The sequence below is a fragment of the Pecten maximus genome, chromosome 18, assembly GCF_902652985.1.
Source record: "Pecten maximus chromosome 18, xPecMax1.1, whole genome shotgun sequence".
NCBI lineage: Eukaryota > Metazoa > Mollusca > Bivalvia > Pectinida > Pectinidae > Pecten > Pecten maximus.
The window spans coordinates 25,909,155-25,928,975 of record NC_047032.1 but is presented as its reverse complement, the minus strand read 5'-3'; the positions used below and the strand labels follow the sequence as shown (position 1 = coordinate 25,928,975).

General features: G+C 39.5%; 1 protein-coding gene across 2 annotated transcripts in view; it reads right to left on the bottom strand.

Annotated features, from left to right (window-relative positions):
• Positions 1-19,821, bottom strand: part of LOC117316546 (solute carrier organic anion transporter family member 4A1-like) — a 55,501-nt gene that overhangs the window by 7,335 nt on the left and 28,345 nt on the right. For both annotated transcript variants that reach the window (XM_033871185.1, XM_033871184.1), the window contains exons 3-6: positions 6,835-7,297; positions 3,390-3,486; positions 2,853-2,974; positions 1,764-1,964 (exon numbers count right to left, since the gene is read on the bottom strand). In XM_033871185.1, coding sequence (XP_033727076.1) covers positions 1,764-1,964; positions 2,853-2,974; positions 3,390-3,486; positions 6,835-7,297 — 883 coding nt within the window. The remainder of the gene's footprint in view (positions 1-1,763; positions 1,965-2,852; positions 2,975-3,389; positions 3,487-6,834; positions 7,298-19,821) is intronic.

The window sequence follows — 19,821 nt, the reverse complement described above, 5'->3', positions numbered from 1 at the left end:
GGTGGAGCTGCCATTCAGCACTAACAGCCTACAGGTGGAGCTGCCATTCAGCACTAACAGCCTACAGGCAGAGCTGCCATTCAGCACTAACAGCCTACAGACAGAGCTGCCATTCAGCACTAACAGCCTGAGCTGCCATTCAACACTAACAGTCTACAGGTGGAGCTGCCATTCAGCACTAACAGCCTACAGGCAGAGCTGCCATTCAGCACTAACAGCCTACAGACAGAGCTGCCATTCAGCACTAACAGCCTACAGACAGAGCTGCCATTCAGCACTAACAGCCTACAGACAGAGCTGCCATTCAGCACTAACAGCCTACAGGTGGAGCTGCCATTCAGCACTAACAGCCTACAGACAGAGCTGCCATTCAGCACTAACAGCCTGAGCTGCCATTCAACACTAACAGTCTACAGGTGGAGCTGCCATTCAGCACTAACAGCCTACAGGCAGAGCTGCCATTCAGCACTAACAGCCTACAGACAGAGCTGCCATTCAGCACTAACAGCCTACAGACAGAGCTGCCATTCAGCACTAACAGCCTACAGACAGAGCTGCCATTCAGCACTAACAGCCTACAGACAGAGCTGCCATTCAGCACTAACAACCTACAGACAGAGCTTCTATTCAGCACTAACAGCCTACAGACAGAGCTGCCATTCAGCACTAACAGCCTACAGGCAGAGCTGCCATTCAGCACTAACAACCTACAGACAGAGCTGCCATTCAGCACTAACAACCTACAGGCAGAGCTGCCATTCAGCACTAACAGCCTACAGACAGAGCTGCCATTCAGCACTAACAGCCTACAGACAGAGCTGCCATTCAGCACTAACAGCTACAGGCAGAGCTGCCATTCAGCACTAACAGCCTACAGACAGAGCTGCCATTCAGCACTAACAGCCTACAGACAGAGCTGCCATTCAGCATTAACAGCCTACAGACAGAGCTGCCATTCAGCACTAACAGCCTACAGACAGAGCTGCCATTCAGCACTAACAGCCTACAGACAGAGTTGTCATTCAGCACTAACAGCCTACAGACAGAGCTGCCATTAAGCACTAACAGCCTACATACAGAGCTGCCATTCAGCACTAACAGCCTACAGACAGAGCTGCCATTCAGCACTAACAGCCTACAGACAGAGCTGTCATTCAGCACTAACAGCCTACAGACAGAGCTGCCATTCAGCACTAACAGCCTACAGACACAGCTGCCATTCAGCACTAACAGCCTACAGACAGAGCTGCCATTCAGCACTAACAGCCTACAGGCAGAGCTGCCATTAAGCACTAACAGCCTACATACAGAGCTGCCATTCAGCACTAACAGCCTACAGACAGAGCTGCCATTCAGCACTAACAGCCTACAGACAGAGCTGCCATTCAGCACTAACAGCCTACAGACAGAGCTGCCATTCAGCACTAACAGCCTACAGACACAGCTGCCATTCAGCACTAACAGCCTACAGACACAGCTGCCATTCAGCACTAACAGCCTACAGACACAGCTGCCATTCAGCACTAACAGCCTACACATGATATTTCTTGCACTAACCTACCAAGTACATTGTACTCATTTACATCTGAGTTGACTGGAACACAACAGAATAAAGCATTCTCTTCAAGGATATCATACAATTACAACGATATGAGATTAATGCTTGCTCCAGGACTTAAACCTTACCTCCAAGTACCAAATAAACTCCTGACTCTCCCAGTTCAGCAAGGGTCTATACCTTATTAAATCCCTACTATACTTACCCTCAGTTGTTTCAGCTAAGGTCAGGAACACAAACGTGGGGTTCATGAAGAGAATCCTGAAAGATTTATACACATCAAAGACACTAGTCTTTTTCTGCCCTGCCCCTTCCCCTTCCTGGTCTCCGTCCCCTAGGGACTTGTCCAGCTGGCCCCCAGTCTTATATGTCTCCTTCTCTCTTCCTTCTTTGTAATCTGTTGTCTCTGAAAATTTATCATAAAATATGTACTGAGGCAAAGATAAAATATGTACTGAGGCAAAGATAAAATATGTACTGAGGCAAAGATAAGTATACCTCACTTCCATCATCAAAGGTTAGCCTTGTACACAAAAAAGGATCACAGTTGACTTTTAACCCTATAACCTTCGCTACTTGACTTGAATCAGTTGTAGAACATGATATTATAAATGTAGAAATTGTGAGGTGTAGGCATATCAAAAGTAAAGGACAAAGTAAGGTTTGGGCCTATTGGAAGTGAAGGACAAAGCAAAGTGTGGGCCTATTGAAGGTGTAGGACAAAGCAAGGTTTGGGCCTATTTGAAGGTGTAGAACAAAGCAAGTTGTGGGCTTATTGGAAGTGAAGGACAAAGCAAACTGTGAGCTTATTTGAAGGTGTAGGACAAAGCAAGGTGTGGGCCATAGTTGAAGTGTAGGACAAAGCAAGTTGTGGGCCTATTGGAAGTGAAGGACAAAGTGTGAGCTTATTTGAAGGTGTAGGACAAAGCAAGTTGTGGGCCTATTGGAAGTGAAGGACAAAGTGTGAGCTTATTTGAAGGTGTAGGACAAAGCAAGTTGTGGGCCTATTGGAAGTGAAGGACAAAGTGTGAGCTTATTTGAAGGTGTAGGACAAAGCAAGGTGTGGGCCTATTGGAAGTGAAGGACAAAGCAAGTTGTGGGCCTATTTGAAGGTGTAGAACAAAGCAAGTTGTGTTATTTGAAGGTGTAGGACAAAGCAAAGTGTGAGCTTATTGAAGGTGTCTTCCCAAGAAACACAAACAACCACAGGTATTGAGTGTGGAACAGTACATCTTGGATCTTCACCTGAGGTTACAGGTGGAAGTCTGATGAGTAGGAAGAGAGACATACTTACTTGGTAAGATTCCGGGGAAGCCCATCAAGGGAATAGCCATAATAGCAGCTAGTAAAGCACCAAACAGGAACCCCACCCACCAAGCACCGACAAAACGGGAACTCTCCGAGTTCACCGTCACACTGCAAATGAGGAGAGAAATGTTGGTAAACACTATACTGCTTGTTAACATCATTAAAGTGCCATTGAATTATCTATCAAAATTTTAGACCATTAACTCATTTCCTATTTCATAATTCTTCTGAGCATGGATAACATAATTGGGTTTTAATGAGTATAGAAGTATGTGTTTGGACAATTAAACCTGATGTAGGTCAAACTTTAGGATTTTGACTTTTTTACTGTTTTTTGACATTTGAGGTACCTGGACAATTTATATTAGATAAATGTGCAAATATTGACTTTACTAAATAAAGATACCATTAAAATAAGATAAAGAATCATTGATTTATAGAAATGTTTAAACTTTTCTGTTATATATAATACTACTGGGCTTGATCCGCTCCTGGATTAAAATACAACATGTACAGTACTTACGTTTGTATTCTATCTATGTCAACATAGTAAGATAGGGATACAGCACCAATGATGTAGCCTGCAGCAGGACCCAGTACATTACAACAATGATATATACCTGTAAAATGAAAGTATACAAATAAATTAACATAATAAGAATGGTTAATACTTGTAAAAAGAAAGTACACATATCAACAATGATATATATCTGCAAAATGAAAGCATATACGGTATACAAATTAACAAAACGATTATATTGGTAAATACCTATACCTTAAGAATGAAAGTACATTTGTATATGAATTAACAGAATAATATATAGTAAATACTTGTAAAATGAAAGTACACATCATGAATAACAATGATATATACCTTTAAAAGGAAAATACTATTGCCAGCCCACAATTGTAACTACTTTAGGAATCGATCATGCATAATCTATGTAACTTGGCGTAAGAATTGGTAATGAAGTAAGCAACGTCACTCCAGGCAAGTTTAATTCATTAATATGGATATAATGAAAGGTACAGAGAGAAACTTTGAATCATGATGGTATCGCACATTGACATGTAAAATGGAGAGTATTGTGTATTTTGATAGGCTGCTCCATGATTAAAAGCACAGAAAAAAAAAGTTTTTAACACATGTTGTTTTTGACCTGTATAATTTACCTGATGGAGACTGGTCAAAAGCGTTCTTAGGTGGTGCGGTCAAGCATAACTGAGTTGTTTACATGCAATGTGTGTTTATCTATATACAATTTTTTACATGTGTGTTTTATCTATATACAATTATCAGCCGAGGGGGATCGTTTTTACAACATTACGATATTTATTGTTGTTTATACCTACTATATTTGTGTCACTGTTCCATGTTCTATGTCTATATGTGATTGTATGTAATTTACCTGTGTCTTGATAAAGGGGCAGATTGCCTCGAAAATTCGACAATTTACTTGTCTGTACTGTCGTTATTACTACTTGACATTTATCTATATACAATGTATGTATATAAGTATATATTGGTTGTATGAAGAAGATAGTTGTGCAAATTATGTAAAATCTTGTTATCATTGTATATACATGTACATTAGTTGTGTGTATGTATTGATAATAGCTGTTAGGTACAGAGGCTGATAGCTGACATGATGGGACAGACATGATAAGGAAACACTACGTATACATGCCTCTCAACAAAATATGAGGGCATAAAACACTCCTCGACAGGACAAACTTTCGACCACAGGCAGATGGATGGACATATGGACATCTGGACGGACAGACAGAAGATCCAAGCATTCCCTACCTCTCACTCTGTCACAGGTAATACCCTAAAATCTCGATAATAATTAAGCCGCATCCTATTTTCGATTCAAGCTTATTATCGAGATGTTAGGGTATATCATAACACTTGATTACCAAAAACATTAATGTTCCACTGTTTTACATAAGCTTTCTACACTGTAATGATTATCTAACACACCTCCTGCAATTTTAAAGATTATCATCACATGATCACCCTGTTTTCCAGTGAATTTGCCTTTGTAATATTTTTGCCTTGATCACTCCTAGTGTATTATAAACCCTGTAGCATTTTTTTTCCATTGGATGTGCCAGTCAGAAATCAATTATGACTGTACTTCATAATATGGACAATGACTTTACGTAATGATTGGTACATGTAACAAAAAAAATGGCTGCCTCCATTTTCATTTGTTTTCATTTCATATGAGATGTTATGAAACATGTCAGGCTCACAATAAGAAAACCTTGCAAGACTTGTTTCATAAAATCTCACTGATTAAGATCCTTATATATATATATACATATATGTATACATGGGTATACAAAATGTAAATCACTTTTGTAGTTGATTTATTTGAAATGTAATAAATTTTGGCCACATGTCTCAAAAGATCTCAAAATCAGCATGATAAATCACACAGAGAAGCCATACCTGGACAATTGGTAGCTTGACCGTCTTAGGCCACCTAGTCAAACTTACAGGCTAACCAGTCCCTATAGCCGAGTTCTAAAGCTGCATGTCAATTAAGTACAGAGCAAAAAATACTGTAATTTCCTGTGTTACCTTCAGGCTGTATATCATTATAATTTAAATATTACATAATCTATGTTGCTGTCCCGCTTTTTTAGTAGAATAAGTTTTACATGTAAGCTCCTAAATTCACTAAAATTACAGTTATTTTTTCCAAAAACAGTCTGCACTTAATAGTAACATTATATATATATAAACGTGTTAATATTGATGCAGAGTGCAAAACAAATATCAGATATTGTGTTATCTCTAATTCCTGGAACCCTTGGATGATAATCCTCTTAACGACGGCAAATTAACACTCAACTAAAGGCAGTTAGAGACCATGTAAGGGGAGACATTTGGAAGAAAATAAGGTAAGATCCCAAATTTAGTGTCTTGATTACAATTAGTTTAGTTTTGTTTAGTATTATTTAATAACCTATCAAACGCCAGGGTCATGACCATTTTAGGATACCCTCCCCTGTGAGCAGTGAAGTCAAGTATGTGTTTTCGGAAGCTGTATCTGATTACGAATTGTGCAATCAGGGCAACATTCTTACGCCCTATACCTACAGGAGAGATTCATCTAGATTAAAAAAAACTGAAGAGACATGTGCCTAAGGACCCAGTAGCCATCACATATATTACATGTATAACCTTAATGCAGAAATGTGAGGGATAATATTACTCTATAAGATTAGAAGAACCAGGATGAAAACATACCAACTAGCGCCAGTAAAAAATCAAATGTGATGTTAGCATTATGAGTTAGATGATGTCAACATTTTTCAGGAGTAAAAAAGTGAAAATCTTAATATCAAAATACAATTTGGTAATACTGGTCTAAAGATCTAGAGGATATAATCGTTATAGTGATTTAAAATAGAGAACTGGACTCAGAGTGCTAAGATAATCACAGTCCATCTAATGATACAGTCATATACCGCTGATACGTCTGTCCTGAATGTCATGGCAACGGCAGACATGACAGACATTTTCATATAATGAGGCGATAAATCTAATGCTGTTTTATAAAATTGAACAAACAGTTATCAGGAACATTTAAGTTCTTCTGTCAGTATAGATTTAAGTAAGCATGGTTCATTTACCCGTTCATCAAGAAGTATGTAGTGGGATGTATACCAATAACCAGAGCTCTTTTAATCCGGTATTTAACACGTTCTAATTACCTTATACAAATTGGGCGATTTATGTATCACTTTCATTACCTTTGTTTTTTTTCAGTGTGTATCAATAATGGATTGTCAGTGTGTATCAATAATGGATTGTAAGTGTTTTTGTTATCAACTGATGTCCCTATGTCCAATATTCAATACTCTGGACTTCCTAGAAAACTTCCTATGATGTGCAGCCAAGGACTGAAATATTTAATGGTTCTGATACGACTTCTGGTCCCTTGAGGACTTACCAAGATATAAGGATGCGGAGCGGACTGGAACACTCTCGTCCAGAAAAGGCTGAGCTAAGGTGAACAAAGGCACACTTCCCACTCCCATTAACAGCATAGCAAGATAGAACACAAATTTGTAGTCCGAGACGGATAAATTACTGGTTGAGGCAGAATTCGTCGAACACCATGATGATCCATTCATCAGACAGAGCTGGTTGTCATCAACGCGTCCGAAGTTATATACGTCAGACGTGAAGTGTGGTAATGAAAATATAAATGAGCCCGCGGCAATGGACAGAAGACCAAGGCTTATGTAACGTGACTTCACACCGATACCGCCAAAATAACTGATCGGAATGAGGCTGATCGCGGACATGATGTCGTAGCAACTCGCGATGAGGCCAGACTCCGAGCTGCTGAGGCTGTACCGCTTCTCCAATGAGGAAATCACCACACTGATGAGGCCATTTACAACCATTCCCTGTAATAACACAAAATAATAAAATGCATAGAATAAATATTTTGTGTGAAATAGGTATCTGTTTTCACAACCATTCCCTGTAATGGTACAAAATAAACAGCTGAGATTGGATTTTATTGTTTGAATGTTTTGAGTGAGGAAACATTATCAGTAGAACCCTTGGATTCTGATGATGTACCCTGTAAAACTAACATTTGGTAATTTGTTACAATCAATGTAAAGAGTATAGCAATATCATGTCAGCAAATGCCAACAACAATTTGTTGTTTTATTTTCAATGAAAGTTACTGACAAGATAATGATTGATTACTCCCAATAGGTGTGGAGGGTGTATTGCTATTTCTAATACTATAGGTGGGTGTTTACTCCTAAGGCATGAAAAAATCAGTAAAACTGTTGAATAACATTCAATTTATATATACCACACATAGAATAAGCTCTTAATGCATTTTGATTGGTTGGCACAGTGACCTTTGAATGGGACTATATTTGAGCTAACACTTGAAGGCCACTTCAAAAGATCCCGAAAATGAAATAAATACACAAGATATAGTTTGCATATTTGTATGTATTTTTAAAAATACATATATTTTTTAATCAATCTATTATTCTACAGTCACTTCATTTGAATTTGAAGCAAAAAATTGGCGGAATTTGATCCATAAATAGAAAGTGCCATTCTTAAAACTATGGTAGTCAAAACACAAAGTTATAAATTCCCCCTCTGTGATGATAAGCAGTGATAATATATGTTTATATCAATATCTTATATTTCACTAATAAGATGTAATTTATGAGTTTATGATACACGGTCACATGGATTTTGATACATTTTAGCATATTTAACCCCTGTGACCATGAATGAAGGATAAGGTCATTCATTTGAACAATCTTGATAGCCCTTCACCCCAGCATGCTATATACCTAATATCAGGTCTCTAGGCCTTTTGATTATTGAGAAGTCGAAAATGTAAATTGTTTACAAATGGACGACGCACGACGACGGACAAAAGGCGATTAAAAAAGGTCACCTGAGACTTCGCCTCAGGTGACCTAACAACATTTTCCTTTTCATTTAGAAGGCCAAAAGTGGCTCAAAAGTGGCTAAATAGTGTGATCACATGTATACAGTATGTGTCGGGTGTAATGGTTACACTCAGGGTTACGAATGTCACTCGAGTGTAGGGTCTTTCTTGAGTTATAATTGAAGACTTACTTCAAAGCTAAAAGCCGAGAGGAATTCCCTCACTCGCTCTCCAATCACAATATTACTATAAATAGCACAAACATCAAGACGACAAAATAATAACATGTACAGTACATATGTATGAGTAGAGAAGGTTTAAATTTGTTTTTTCTTATTTGGATTTTAACTTTGATTGACACTGTTAAATAGTAACTTTAACCGTTCAATTTATCACAAAATACAGTGCAAAATACTATTGAAAACATAATGTTGAACTTGCTTCTCCGGTGATGATATTGTTACAATGTTACAGTTGTGTGATCGCACAACGTTCCAAAAACATCGTGCAGACATCGTGCGCACAAATCTGCGATGTGCGATACAAACTGCACAACTGTGCGATGTAAACCGCACAGCTAACGATAGGTTTATAAATATTACGAAATAACTAGTTATACGAAAACATATACGAAAAAAAAAAAAAAATTTGATATAAGATGGTCACTATTATGTATACGTGCTGCATAACAATTGTTTTCATTCATGGAACATGTATGACCTGTTAATTTTTGCCATTTAAGTACCGTCATTTTGTCTCGCACGTTTTCATGATGTTTTCGACGGCCTGGTGATACATCTACATGTACATGTACCAGAATGGTAGACTCCACTACGATTATTTATCTTACTTAATACATAAATTACATATTCATGTATTTTTAAATGAAAAAGAAATGTTTCTATTCAAAATAAGTCGTTTTATCTGTTGTTTAGTTTTACATGTATTAAATAGCCTGTATATAATCTCGGCGAATAGGTACACATTTCTTCGACTTTCCTAGGCCTAGAGGTGTCCTCGACGACGTCCGAGCAAATTATATAAAGTTCTTTAAAATAATTTAGATAACTTATTTAATTATACATCGGTATTTAGTTTCATTCCTAATAATTATTGCATATATTTCAACAAAAATATGGTAATTAGCTGCCTCGTAAAATGTTAATCGTTGTATATCTTTTACAATCGTTCCACACGTTTAAATAATTAGATGATGCCTTCCTCATTTTATATCTACCACGATACCTATCGCACCTGTACCGTTCCAATCGCCCATCGTGCGCACATTTTCCTGCACGATTCGTATCGCACATATCGCACATCATTTACACTCTTAGCTTGAACACTAATGATGATACTATAGCAAATCTACAGATATGGAAAGAATGAAGGATATTCTTCAATATTGAAATGTTGTATCTTTTAGCTAAACTTTTCTTAAACCACTGGTGAACTGTCATCCATCAGGGGTCAACCTTTCCATATAAACAACTTCTTCTCAATAACTAAAACCCCACAGGGTCATGAAATTGAGCTTAGTTGCATGCTGAGGTGAAGGGCTGCAAAGTTTCTTCAAATAAATGACCTTAACCTTAGAATTTCAAGGTCATAGGGGTCAAATGTTGTAAAGAGAGGACTTATATTAGGCTTGCCTGTTGTCCAATCCATTTGTTTTATAGCAATTAAATTTGTTGAAATGAAAAAAATGTTGTAAAGTCAGCAATCACTAGTTCTTGATTACCAATTCCAGGTTTGAAAGAGACCAAGGGCATGAATTTGAGTCCCACATCCATTACCTAAATCAACCTTCACATGAATTCAATCTAAAACAACAACATTATCACTTAATTTATAAGCTGTGAAACAGGAGAGCAAAGCAGGCCAATCAGACCTTTTTGTGTATGCTGTTTTACTGGGCCACTGGTTTTAATTAGACATTAGTATTACAGGTTGTGATTTGCCTGTCAATCTTAATCATCTGTCTCTGGAGATTGACAGACATGGAGATGCTTAATTAATTACATATACACTCTACCCTGGTTATATCGACACGTCCACGCCAGTTACAGCGGTATAACGAGGGTGGCGATAGTATCGAATTATGGAAATTACAAACATGAAATGGTATTAGAGATCACATTACCAACTTTGTCCAGATAATCTCACCGTAACAACATTACACGATTTACAGTATAAATGTACATAATGTAGATTCATTGGTCAATTATTCTATAGGCTATATATTTTTATGTAAGTCACAAATTTCTGGAAATAGTCATTGATCTACTTTTGCTGAACTGTCGAACTTTTAAGTATTCGACAGTGGCTTTTCTACCTAGACTGGTTCATACCATACACAATAGGAACACAAAACGAGTAGAAATCAGTCCTGCTTTTATTCCGAACAAAACCAAATGTGTCCGTGGATAGCGATAGAAAATCATCCAAGTGTAAAGCTATGTCACATGTACAGTTTGCAAATGAAAACAGGAAATGTCCAATGTCTATAAATAGAACACTAAAGAGTCCTTTGATCACCAAAAACAGAACAAAATGGCGATATTGTCGAGGGAAATATGAAGCGATTCTGTACATTTGTACTTTAACAAACATGACGGATGGCGGTAGATTCGGGTGGCGATAGGTCGAGGGTACACTGTATTGTCATTAAGCATCACCAAGTATATATATTACTCACACTTCTATCACCAAGACTTCTCAGGCCATCCAAAACAATTTATCGATGATATTATACATTTTTGTCACACTTCTATCACCAAGACTCTCCAGGCCACCCAAAACAATTTATTGGTAATATGATATCACACTTCTATCACCAAGACTCTCAGGCGACACAAAACAATTTATTGGCGACATTATACATTTTTGTCACACTTCTATCACCAAGACTCTCCAGGCCACCCAAAACAATTTATTGGTAATATGATATTATACATTATAATCACACTTCTATCATCAAGATTCTCAGGCCACACAAAACAATTTATTGGTGACGGTATACATTTTTGTCACACTTCTATCACCAAGACTCTCCAGGCCACCCAAAACAATTTATTGGTAATATGATATTATACATTATAATCACACTTCTATCACCAAGATTCTCAGGCCACACAAAACAATTTATTGGTGAAAATTTGAGATGATTTATTAATACAGGCATTTCAGCAACATACAGTGGAACTTCGTTAACTCGAAGTCGACGGGACCACGAAAAAACTTCGAGTTATCCGAGTGTTCGAATTAAGCGAGTTATCGTTTTTGGTGAAAAGTTTGGTCAATATTTGTCAACATTATATAATCATTATAACTTCGCTCTGTCGCTCATCAGTTTAGTGTGAAGACTGGTCAATACATGTAAATATATATGTAATGTTTCGTTATGTCACTTGTAATTTGGTGTAGTTTTGCCGATATACAGTCACGATAAAGTTTCTTTCACTTAGTCACTTCAATAACGATCTGATGTGCAAGTCATGTTTGCAAAAGGTAAACGATAAAACAGAATTCGACAAAATAACAAGTTATGTCAAAACAAATAACCGTTTAAGTTTAACACAGATTGCATACAAAACGTAACAGAACCATTACCTTTTATTGGACATATATAAAATACTGTTTGATCGGCCTACTTACTTTTTATTGATAACCACGCCATTTCCATGTGTATTAGCACCGGAAGTTGGGCTGCGCATGTGCGTATAAAATGTTACTGTAACTGAGTTGGCGTTTTATCCGATTTAATAGACAGCACTGACCGTTACAGTTGTACTCTGAACACCTCGGCAGTAATTACGCTATTGTTTCAGCAGTTTAAAGATTTAATAGGCGCCGGTGACTGTGTCATTTCTACACCTATAAAAACATCAGCCGGGTAGATCTACCGGTGTGTCAGAGATTAGTTCCGCTTGAGCGAACGGGTAGATGAGTTGTTGACTATCGTGTGTACTGATATCGGCGACCGCCTTTGGAAATTACCTGATGTAAGTAAAGCAGTACTTTTTATCACCAAGACTTGTTGTTATAAGATTCAACCGACAATTTCTTTTATGAATTTATGAAACACTTATAATAGCATGTAGGTTAGTAGTGCCGATATGTTCAGTATTACAAACGGAATTTAGCTCTTAAAAAATGTCGGCGTTTGCCACCAATCGACGGAAATTATACTTCGAGTTATTCGAACATTTCAAGTAGGATTTTTATTGTTCGGACCAAATTTTTACTTCGTATTATCCGAGTTTTTCGAGTTATCCGAATTCGAATTATCCGAGTTTTTTTTACTAAGATAAAGAGAGAATTCGGCCGGGACCGGCGAGACACTTCGAGTTAAGCGGGGTATTCGAGTTATCCGAGTTCGAGTTAACGAAGTTCCACTGTAGTTCAAAAGCTACGATTTGTGACCGTGCAGTTGAGTGTTGTGTCTATGTACTGAAGCAATGCTGTGTTTGCATTGTGACAACTCTCGGATGGGCGAGTGTTTCCATTGTACCCCGTACCAGAGCAATGTTGTGTTTGCATTGTGACAACTCTCGGATGGGCGAATGTTACCATTGTACCCTGGTTCACCTTACACATGTTCATTTGCCATTAAACTGGGTCAACAGAAGCCACACAAAACAATTCATTGGTGATATTAAATAATCAACAAGACTTCTGGTCTTCTTTTAATGAAAGTCATAACTCTCTCACTGACCACCATCACTCTCACACTGACCACAATCACTCTCACACTCACCACCATCACTCTCACTGACCACAATCACTCTCACACTGACCACCATCACTCTAACTGACCACAATCACTCTAACTGACCACAATCACTCTCACACTGACCACCATCACTCACTGACCACCATCACTCTCACACTGACCACCAACACTCTCACACTGACCACCATCACTCTCACTCTGACCACAATCACTCTCACACTGACCACAATCACTCTCACACTGACCATCATCACTCTCACACTCAACACCATCACTCTCACTGACCACAATCACTCTCACACTGACCACCATCACTCTCACACTGACCACCATCACTCTCACTGACCACAATCACTCTCACACTGACCACCATCACTCACTGACCACCATCATTCTCACACTGACCACCATCACTCTCACACTGACCACAATCACTCTTACACTGACCATCAATCACTCTCACACTGACCACCATCACTCACACTGACCACCATCACTCTCACTGACCACCATCACTCTCACTGACCACCATCACTCTCACTGACCATCATCATTCTCACACTGACAACCATCACTCTCACACTGACCACCATCACTCTCACACTGACCACCATCACTCTCACTGACCACCATCTCTCACACTGACCAACATCTCTCACACTGACCACCATCACTCTCACACTGACCACTATCACTCTCACACTGACAACCATCACTCTCACACTGACCACCATCACTCTCACTGACCACCATCACTCTCACACTGACAACCATCACACTCACACTGACCAAGATCACTCTCACTGACCACCTTCACGCTCACACTGACCACCATCACCATTGACCACCATCACTCTCACTGACCAAGATCACTCTCACTGACCACCTTCACGCTCACACTGACCACCATCACCATTGACCACCATCACTTTCACTGACCACCATCACTCACACTGACCACCATCACTCTCACACTGACCAAGATCACTCTCACTGACCACCTTCACGCTCACACTGACCACCATCACCATTGACCACTGTCATTCTGACACTGACCACCATCACTCACACTGGCCACCATCACTCTCACACTGACCACAATCACATTCAAACTGACCACCATCATTCTCACACCGACCACCATCACTCACACTGACCACTGTCATTCTGACACTGACCACCATCACTCACACTGACCACCATCACTCTCACACTGACCACAATCACTCACACTGACCACCATCACTCTCACTGACCATCATCATTCTCACACTGACAACCATCACTCTCAAACTGACCACCATCACTCTCACACTGACCACCATCACTCTCACACTGACCAAAATCACTCTCACTGACCACCTTCACGCTCATACTGACCACCATCACTCTCACTGACCACCATCACTCTCACTGACCACCATCACTCTCACTGGCCACCATCACTCTCACAGACAATCATTACTCTCTCACTGACCACCACCACTCTCACACTGACCACCATCTCTCACACTGACCACCATCACTCACACTGACCACCATCACTCTCACTGACCACCATCACTCTCACTGACCACCATCACTCTCACTGACCATCATCATTCTCACACTGACAACCATCACTCTCACACTGACCACCATCACTCTCACACTGACCACCAACACTCTCACTGACCACCATCACTCTCACTGGCCACCATCACTCTCACACTGACCCCAATCACATTCAAACTGACCACCATCATTCTCACACCGACCACCATCACTCACACTGACCACTGTCATTCTGACACTGACCACCATCACTCACACTGACCACCATCACTCTCACACTGACCACCATCACTCTCACACTGACCACCATCACTCTCACACTGACCACAATCACTCACATTGACCACCATCACTCTCACTGACCATCATCATTCTCACACTGACAACCATCACTCTCAAACTGACCACCATCACTCTCACACTGACCACGATCACTCTCACACTGACCAAAATCACTCTCACTGACCACCTTCACGCTCATACTGACCACCATCACTCTCACTGACCACCATCACTCTCACTGACCACCATCACTCTCACTGGCCACCATCACTCTCACACTGACAATCATTACTCTCTCACTGACCACCACCACTCTCACACTGACCACCATCTCTCACACTGACCACCATCACTCACACTGACCACCATCACTCTCACTGACCACCATCACTCTCACTGACCACCATCACTCTCACACTGACCACCATCACTCTCACACTGACCACCATCACTCTCACTGACCACCATCACTCTCACACTGACCACCATCACTCTCACACTGACCACCATCACACTCACACTGATCACCATCACTCTCACACTGACCACCATCACTCTTAATGACCACCATCACTCTCACACTGACAACCATCACTCTCACACTGACCACCATCACTCTTAATGACCACCATCACTCTCACACTGACCACCATCACTCTCACACTGACCACCATCACTCTCACACTGACCACCATCACACTCACACTGATCACCATCACTCTCACACTGACCACCATCACTCTCACTGACCACCATCACTCTCACACTGACCACCATCACTCTCACACTGACCACCATCACTCTCACTGACCACCATCACACTCACACTGATCACCATCACTCTCACACTGACCACCATCACTCTTAATGACCACCATCACTCTCACACTGACCACCATCACTCTTAATGACCACCATCACTCTCACACTGACCACCATCACACTCACTGATCATCATCACTCTCACACTGACCACCATCACTCTCACACTCACCACCATCACTCTCACACTCACCACCATCACTCTCACACTCACCACCATCACTCTCACACTGACCACCATCACTCTCACACTGACCACCATCACACTCACACTGACCACCATCACTCTCATTGACCTCGATCACTCTCACACTGACCTCGATCACTCTCACACTGACCACCATCACTCTCACTGACCACCATCACTCTCACTGACCACAATAACTCTCACACTGACCACTATCACTCTCACACTGACCACCATCACTCTCACACTGACCACCATCACTCTCACACTGACCACCATCACTCTCACACTGACCACCATCACTCTCACACTGACCACTATCACTCTCACACTGACCACCATCACTCTCACACTGACCACCATCACTCTCACACTGACAATCCTTACTCTCACACTGACCACCAACACTCTCACATTAACCACCATCACTCTCACATTGACCACCATCACTCACACTGGCCACTGTCATTTTCACACTGACCACCATCACTCACACTGAACAGCATCCCTCTCACACTGATCACCATCACACTCACACTGACCACCATCACTCTCACATTGACCACCATCACTTTCACTGACCACAATCACTCTCACACTGACCATCACTCTCACACTGACCACCATCACTCTCACACTGACCACCATCACTCTCACACTGACCACCATCACTCTCACACTGACCACCATCACTCTCACTGACCACCATCACTCTAACACTGACCACCATCACTCTCACACTGACCAGCATCCCTCTCACACTGATCACCATCACTCTCACACTGACCACCATCACTTTCACTGACCAGCATCCCTCTCACACTGATCACCATCACTCTCACTGACCACCATCACTCTCACTGACCACCATCACACTCACACTGACCACCATCACTCTCACACTCACCACCATCACTCTCACTGACCACCATCACTCTCACACTGACCACCATCACACTCAAACTGACCACCATCACACTCACACTCACCACCATCATCATTCTCACACTCACCACCATCATCATTCTCACACTCACCACCATCACTCTCATTGCTGATAATCCTTCAGACTGTCAATGAAAAATGTTTGATGGTGAGATGAATATGACAGACATCCCTAGATGTGAAATTAATCAGACAATGAATGATGTGGCCGTATATTGACAATCTGCAGTCAGCAATGAATGTTGATGACTGTAACCTTAGGGAGTGACCTATGTGTCACTCCACATCGTATTGATGTACTTGTCTACCGTAATGATCCTGATATATTAGCCCTCTTCCCTAGTGTAGTAAATACTACCGTAATGATCCTGATATATTAGCCCTCACCCCTAATGTAGTAAATACTTGTCTACCGTAATGATCCTGATATATTAGCCCTCACCCCTAGTGTAGTAAATACTACCGTAATGATCCTGATATATCAGCCCTCTCCCCTAGTGTAGTAAATACTTGTCTACCGTAATGATCCTGATATATTAGCCCTCACCCCTAGTGTAGTAAATACTTGTCTACCGTAATGATCCTGATATATTAGCCCTCACCCCTAGTGTAGTAAATACTTGTCTACCGTAATGATCCTGATATATTAGCCCTCTCCCATAGTGTAGTAAATACTACTGTATACTGATCCTGATATATTAGCCCTCTCCCCTAGTGTAGTAAATACTACCGTAATGATCCTGATATATCAGCCCTCTCCCCTAGTGTAGTAAATACTTGTCTACCGTAATGATCCTGATATATTAGCCCTCACCCCTAGTGTAGTAAATACTTGTCTACCGTAATGATCCTGATATTAGCCCTCACCCCTAGTGTAGTAAATACTTGTCTACCGTAATGATCCTGATATATTAGCCCTCTTCCCTAGTGTAGTAAATACTTGTCTACCGTAATGATCCTGAAATATTAGCCCTCTTCCCTAGTGTAGTAAATACTTGTCTACCGTAATGATCCTGAAATATTAGCCCTCTCCCCTATTGTAGTAAAAGATTAGAACATATACTGTATTTATCCAGAATTACGCCCCTTCTTCTGTGTTAAATTTAAGGTAAAGTTAAGGAAAAGCTTTTGTGAAACACTTTTAGTATACTATTTCAAAATTGATAACTCGACTGCAAAAATGAAGTATCATTTGTGGGCAGGGCTGATTTGTTAATAAAAACATATCTATTCTCATCACACAAAAAGCCCTTGAATCGTTCTCCTTAAGTGCAAACTTTTAGTTATTAATTTGAGGAGGACTTATCTGTGAGCCACATTTAGGAGAAGGCTTATTTGTGGCAAGGGTTTATTTGAAGATAAATATTGTATCTCTTTGGTGACTCAGTCAAAGTGTACATCATCATTATATTTAACATCAAATACAGCCACATGAAGTAAAATATAAAGGTACATATACCAGTCATAAAACAGATAGCCGCTCTACTTGTTACATCAATTTACAATTCAAATGAACAAGATTTACTACAAACAGACCTTATACAAACCAAATATTACAAGGGACACGTTGCATTGTATCTTTGTATATAAACTATATTCAACATTTTATGTGAAAATTTGGTACGAAAACTGTAGGAGTTTAATAACTATTTGGTATGCATCATCTGAGAAAAAAAAAATCAATATTAATTTATAAATAACATTATACAAAGTCTTGAAAACCAAATCATTTAATAGAACAAATATGAAATTATTGATTATAATATAAAAATTTGAAAAATTATCTTTGTGATATAAAAATTTCATTTCAAAAGCAGATCCCAGGAATTCAAATTAGGAAAATTCCCTGTGAAATGTAAAGGCAATAAAACCACGATAAAGATACCAGTAAAAATAATATAGTAAATATTCCTCAAGATGATAGACATTCAGCAAAAACAGAACAATTTAACCTTTAACGGCATTTAAAAGTTTGTTACTATGACAACTTGATCATACGACAATCAAGATATTGGTTTAAACATAAATTTACATATAGTGAATCAAAAGTGAATTGTATAGAGTAAGTTTGTGTCACATCACGGCGCGTATGATAAGAACTTCATTCATCAACAAGTTTTTCGGTTATGTTTCCGATAACTTTTACTGTAGGTAAATCCCTCAACATTCCCACGTATAGAATATTTAAAGGCAGTATTAAGTTTGTACTGTTTGTAAACGCATAAAGACAACTTGAGATTGTCCTTCTGCAATCTGTTGGTAACAGCTGTCACGAATGCCTTAATATACATGTTTCAGTACTTGACATGTACGCAGAAAGTCCCATGACGCCTTTAACTTAAGGAGTGAAATATCCGTTATGATGCATAACAGGACTTTACAATAAAATTTTAAGTGATAGCAATAATGAAACAAGGTTTTCCTTTTTTCTCATTATTCATAAATATTTGTCAGAATGACAAAACACTATCTTTTGTGAAGAGTTAAGTTTTGGTTGAAGTGATTAATAAAAAGGAAAGAGTATTTGGTTGCAAACATGTTAATCATCTATAATTCCATGTCAACAATTTATGTGAATAAACAATTAATTTGTCTCATATACATTGACCATGAAGTTTTTTTTTAAATCTCGGTTTCTATAGACATCTAACAGTTAAATTCCCTTGGGATTCCTTACAAACAGCAATATTTTCTCATTCCTTACAAACAGCAATATTTTCTCAGTCTTATTTTATCAATACCTGTCTAATCCGACATCCTTTGGGACAAAACTTGTTTTATCAATACCTGTCTAATCCAACATCCTTTGGGACAAAACATACTTCACGTTTTCAGGAAAATGGGAAAGATTTCGAGTGTTAGCTATACAGGAGTATAGAAAGATATGGTACAGGATACTCAGGTGTCAGATTAGACAGGATTAGAGAATATTCTGCTGTCAGAATATACATGAAAACAGGATATTCAGCTGTCA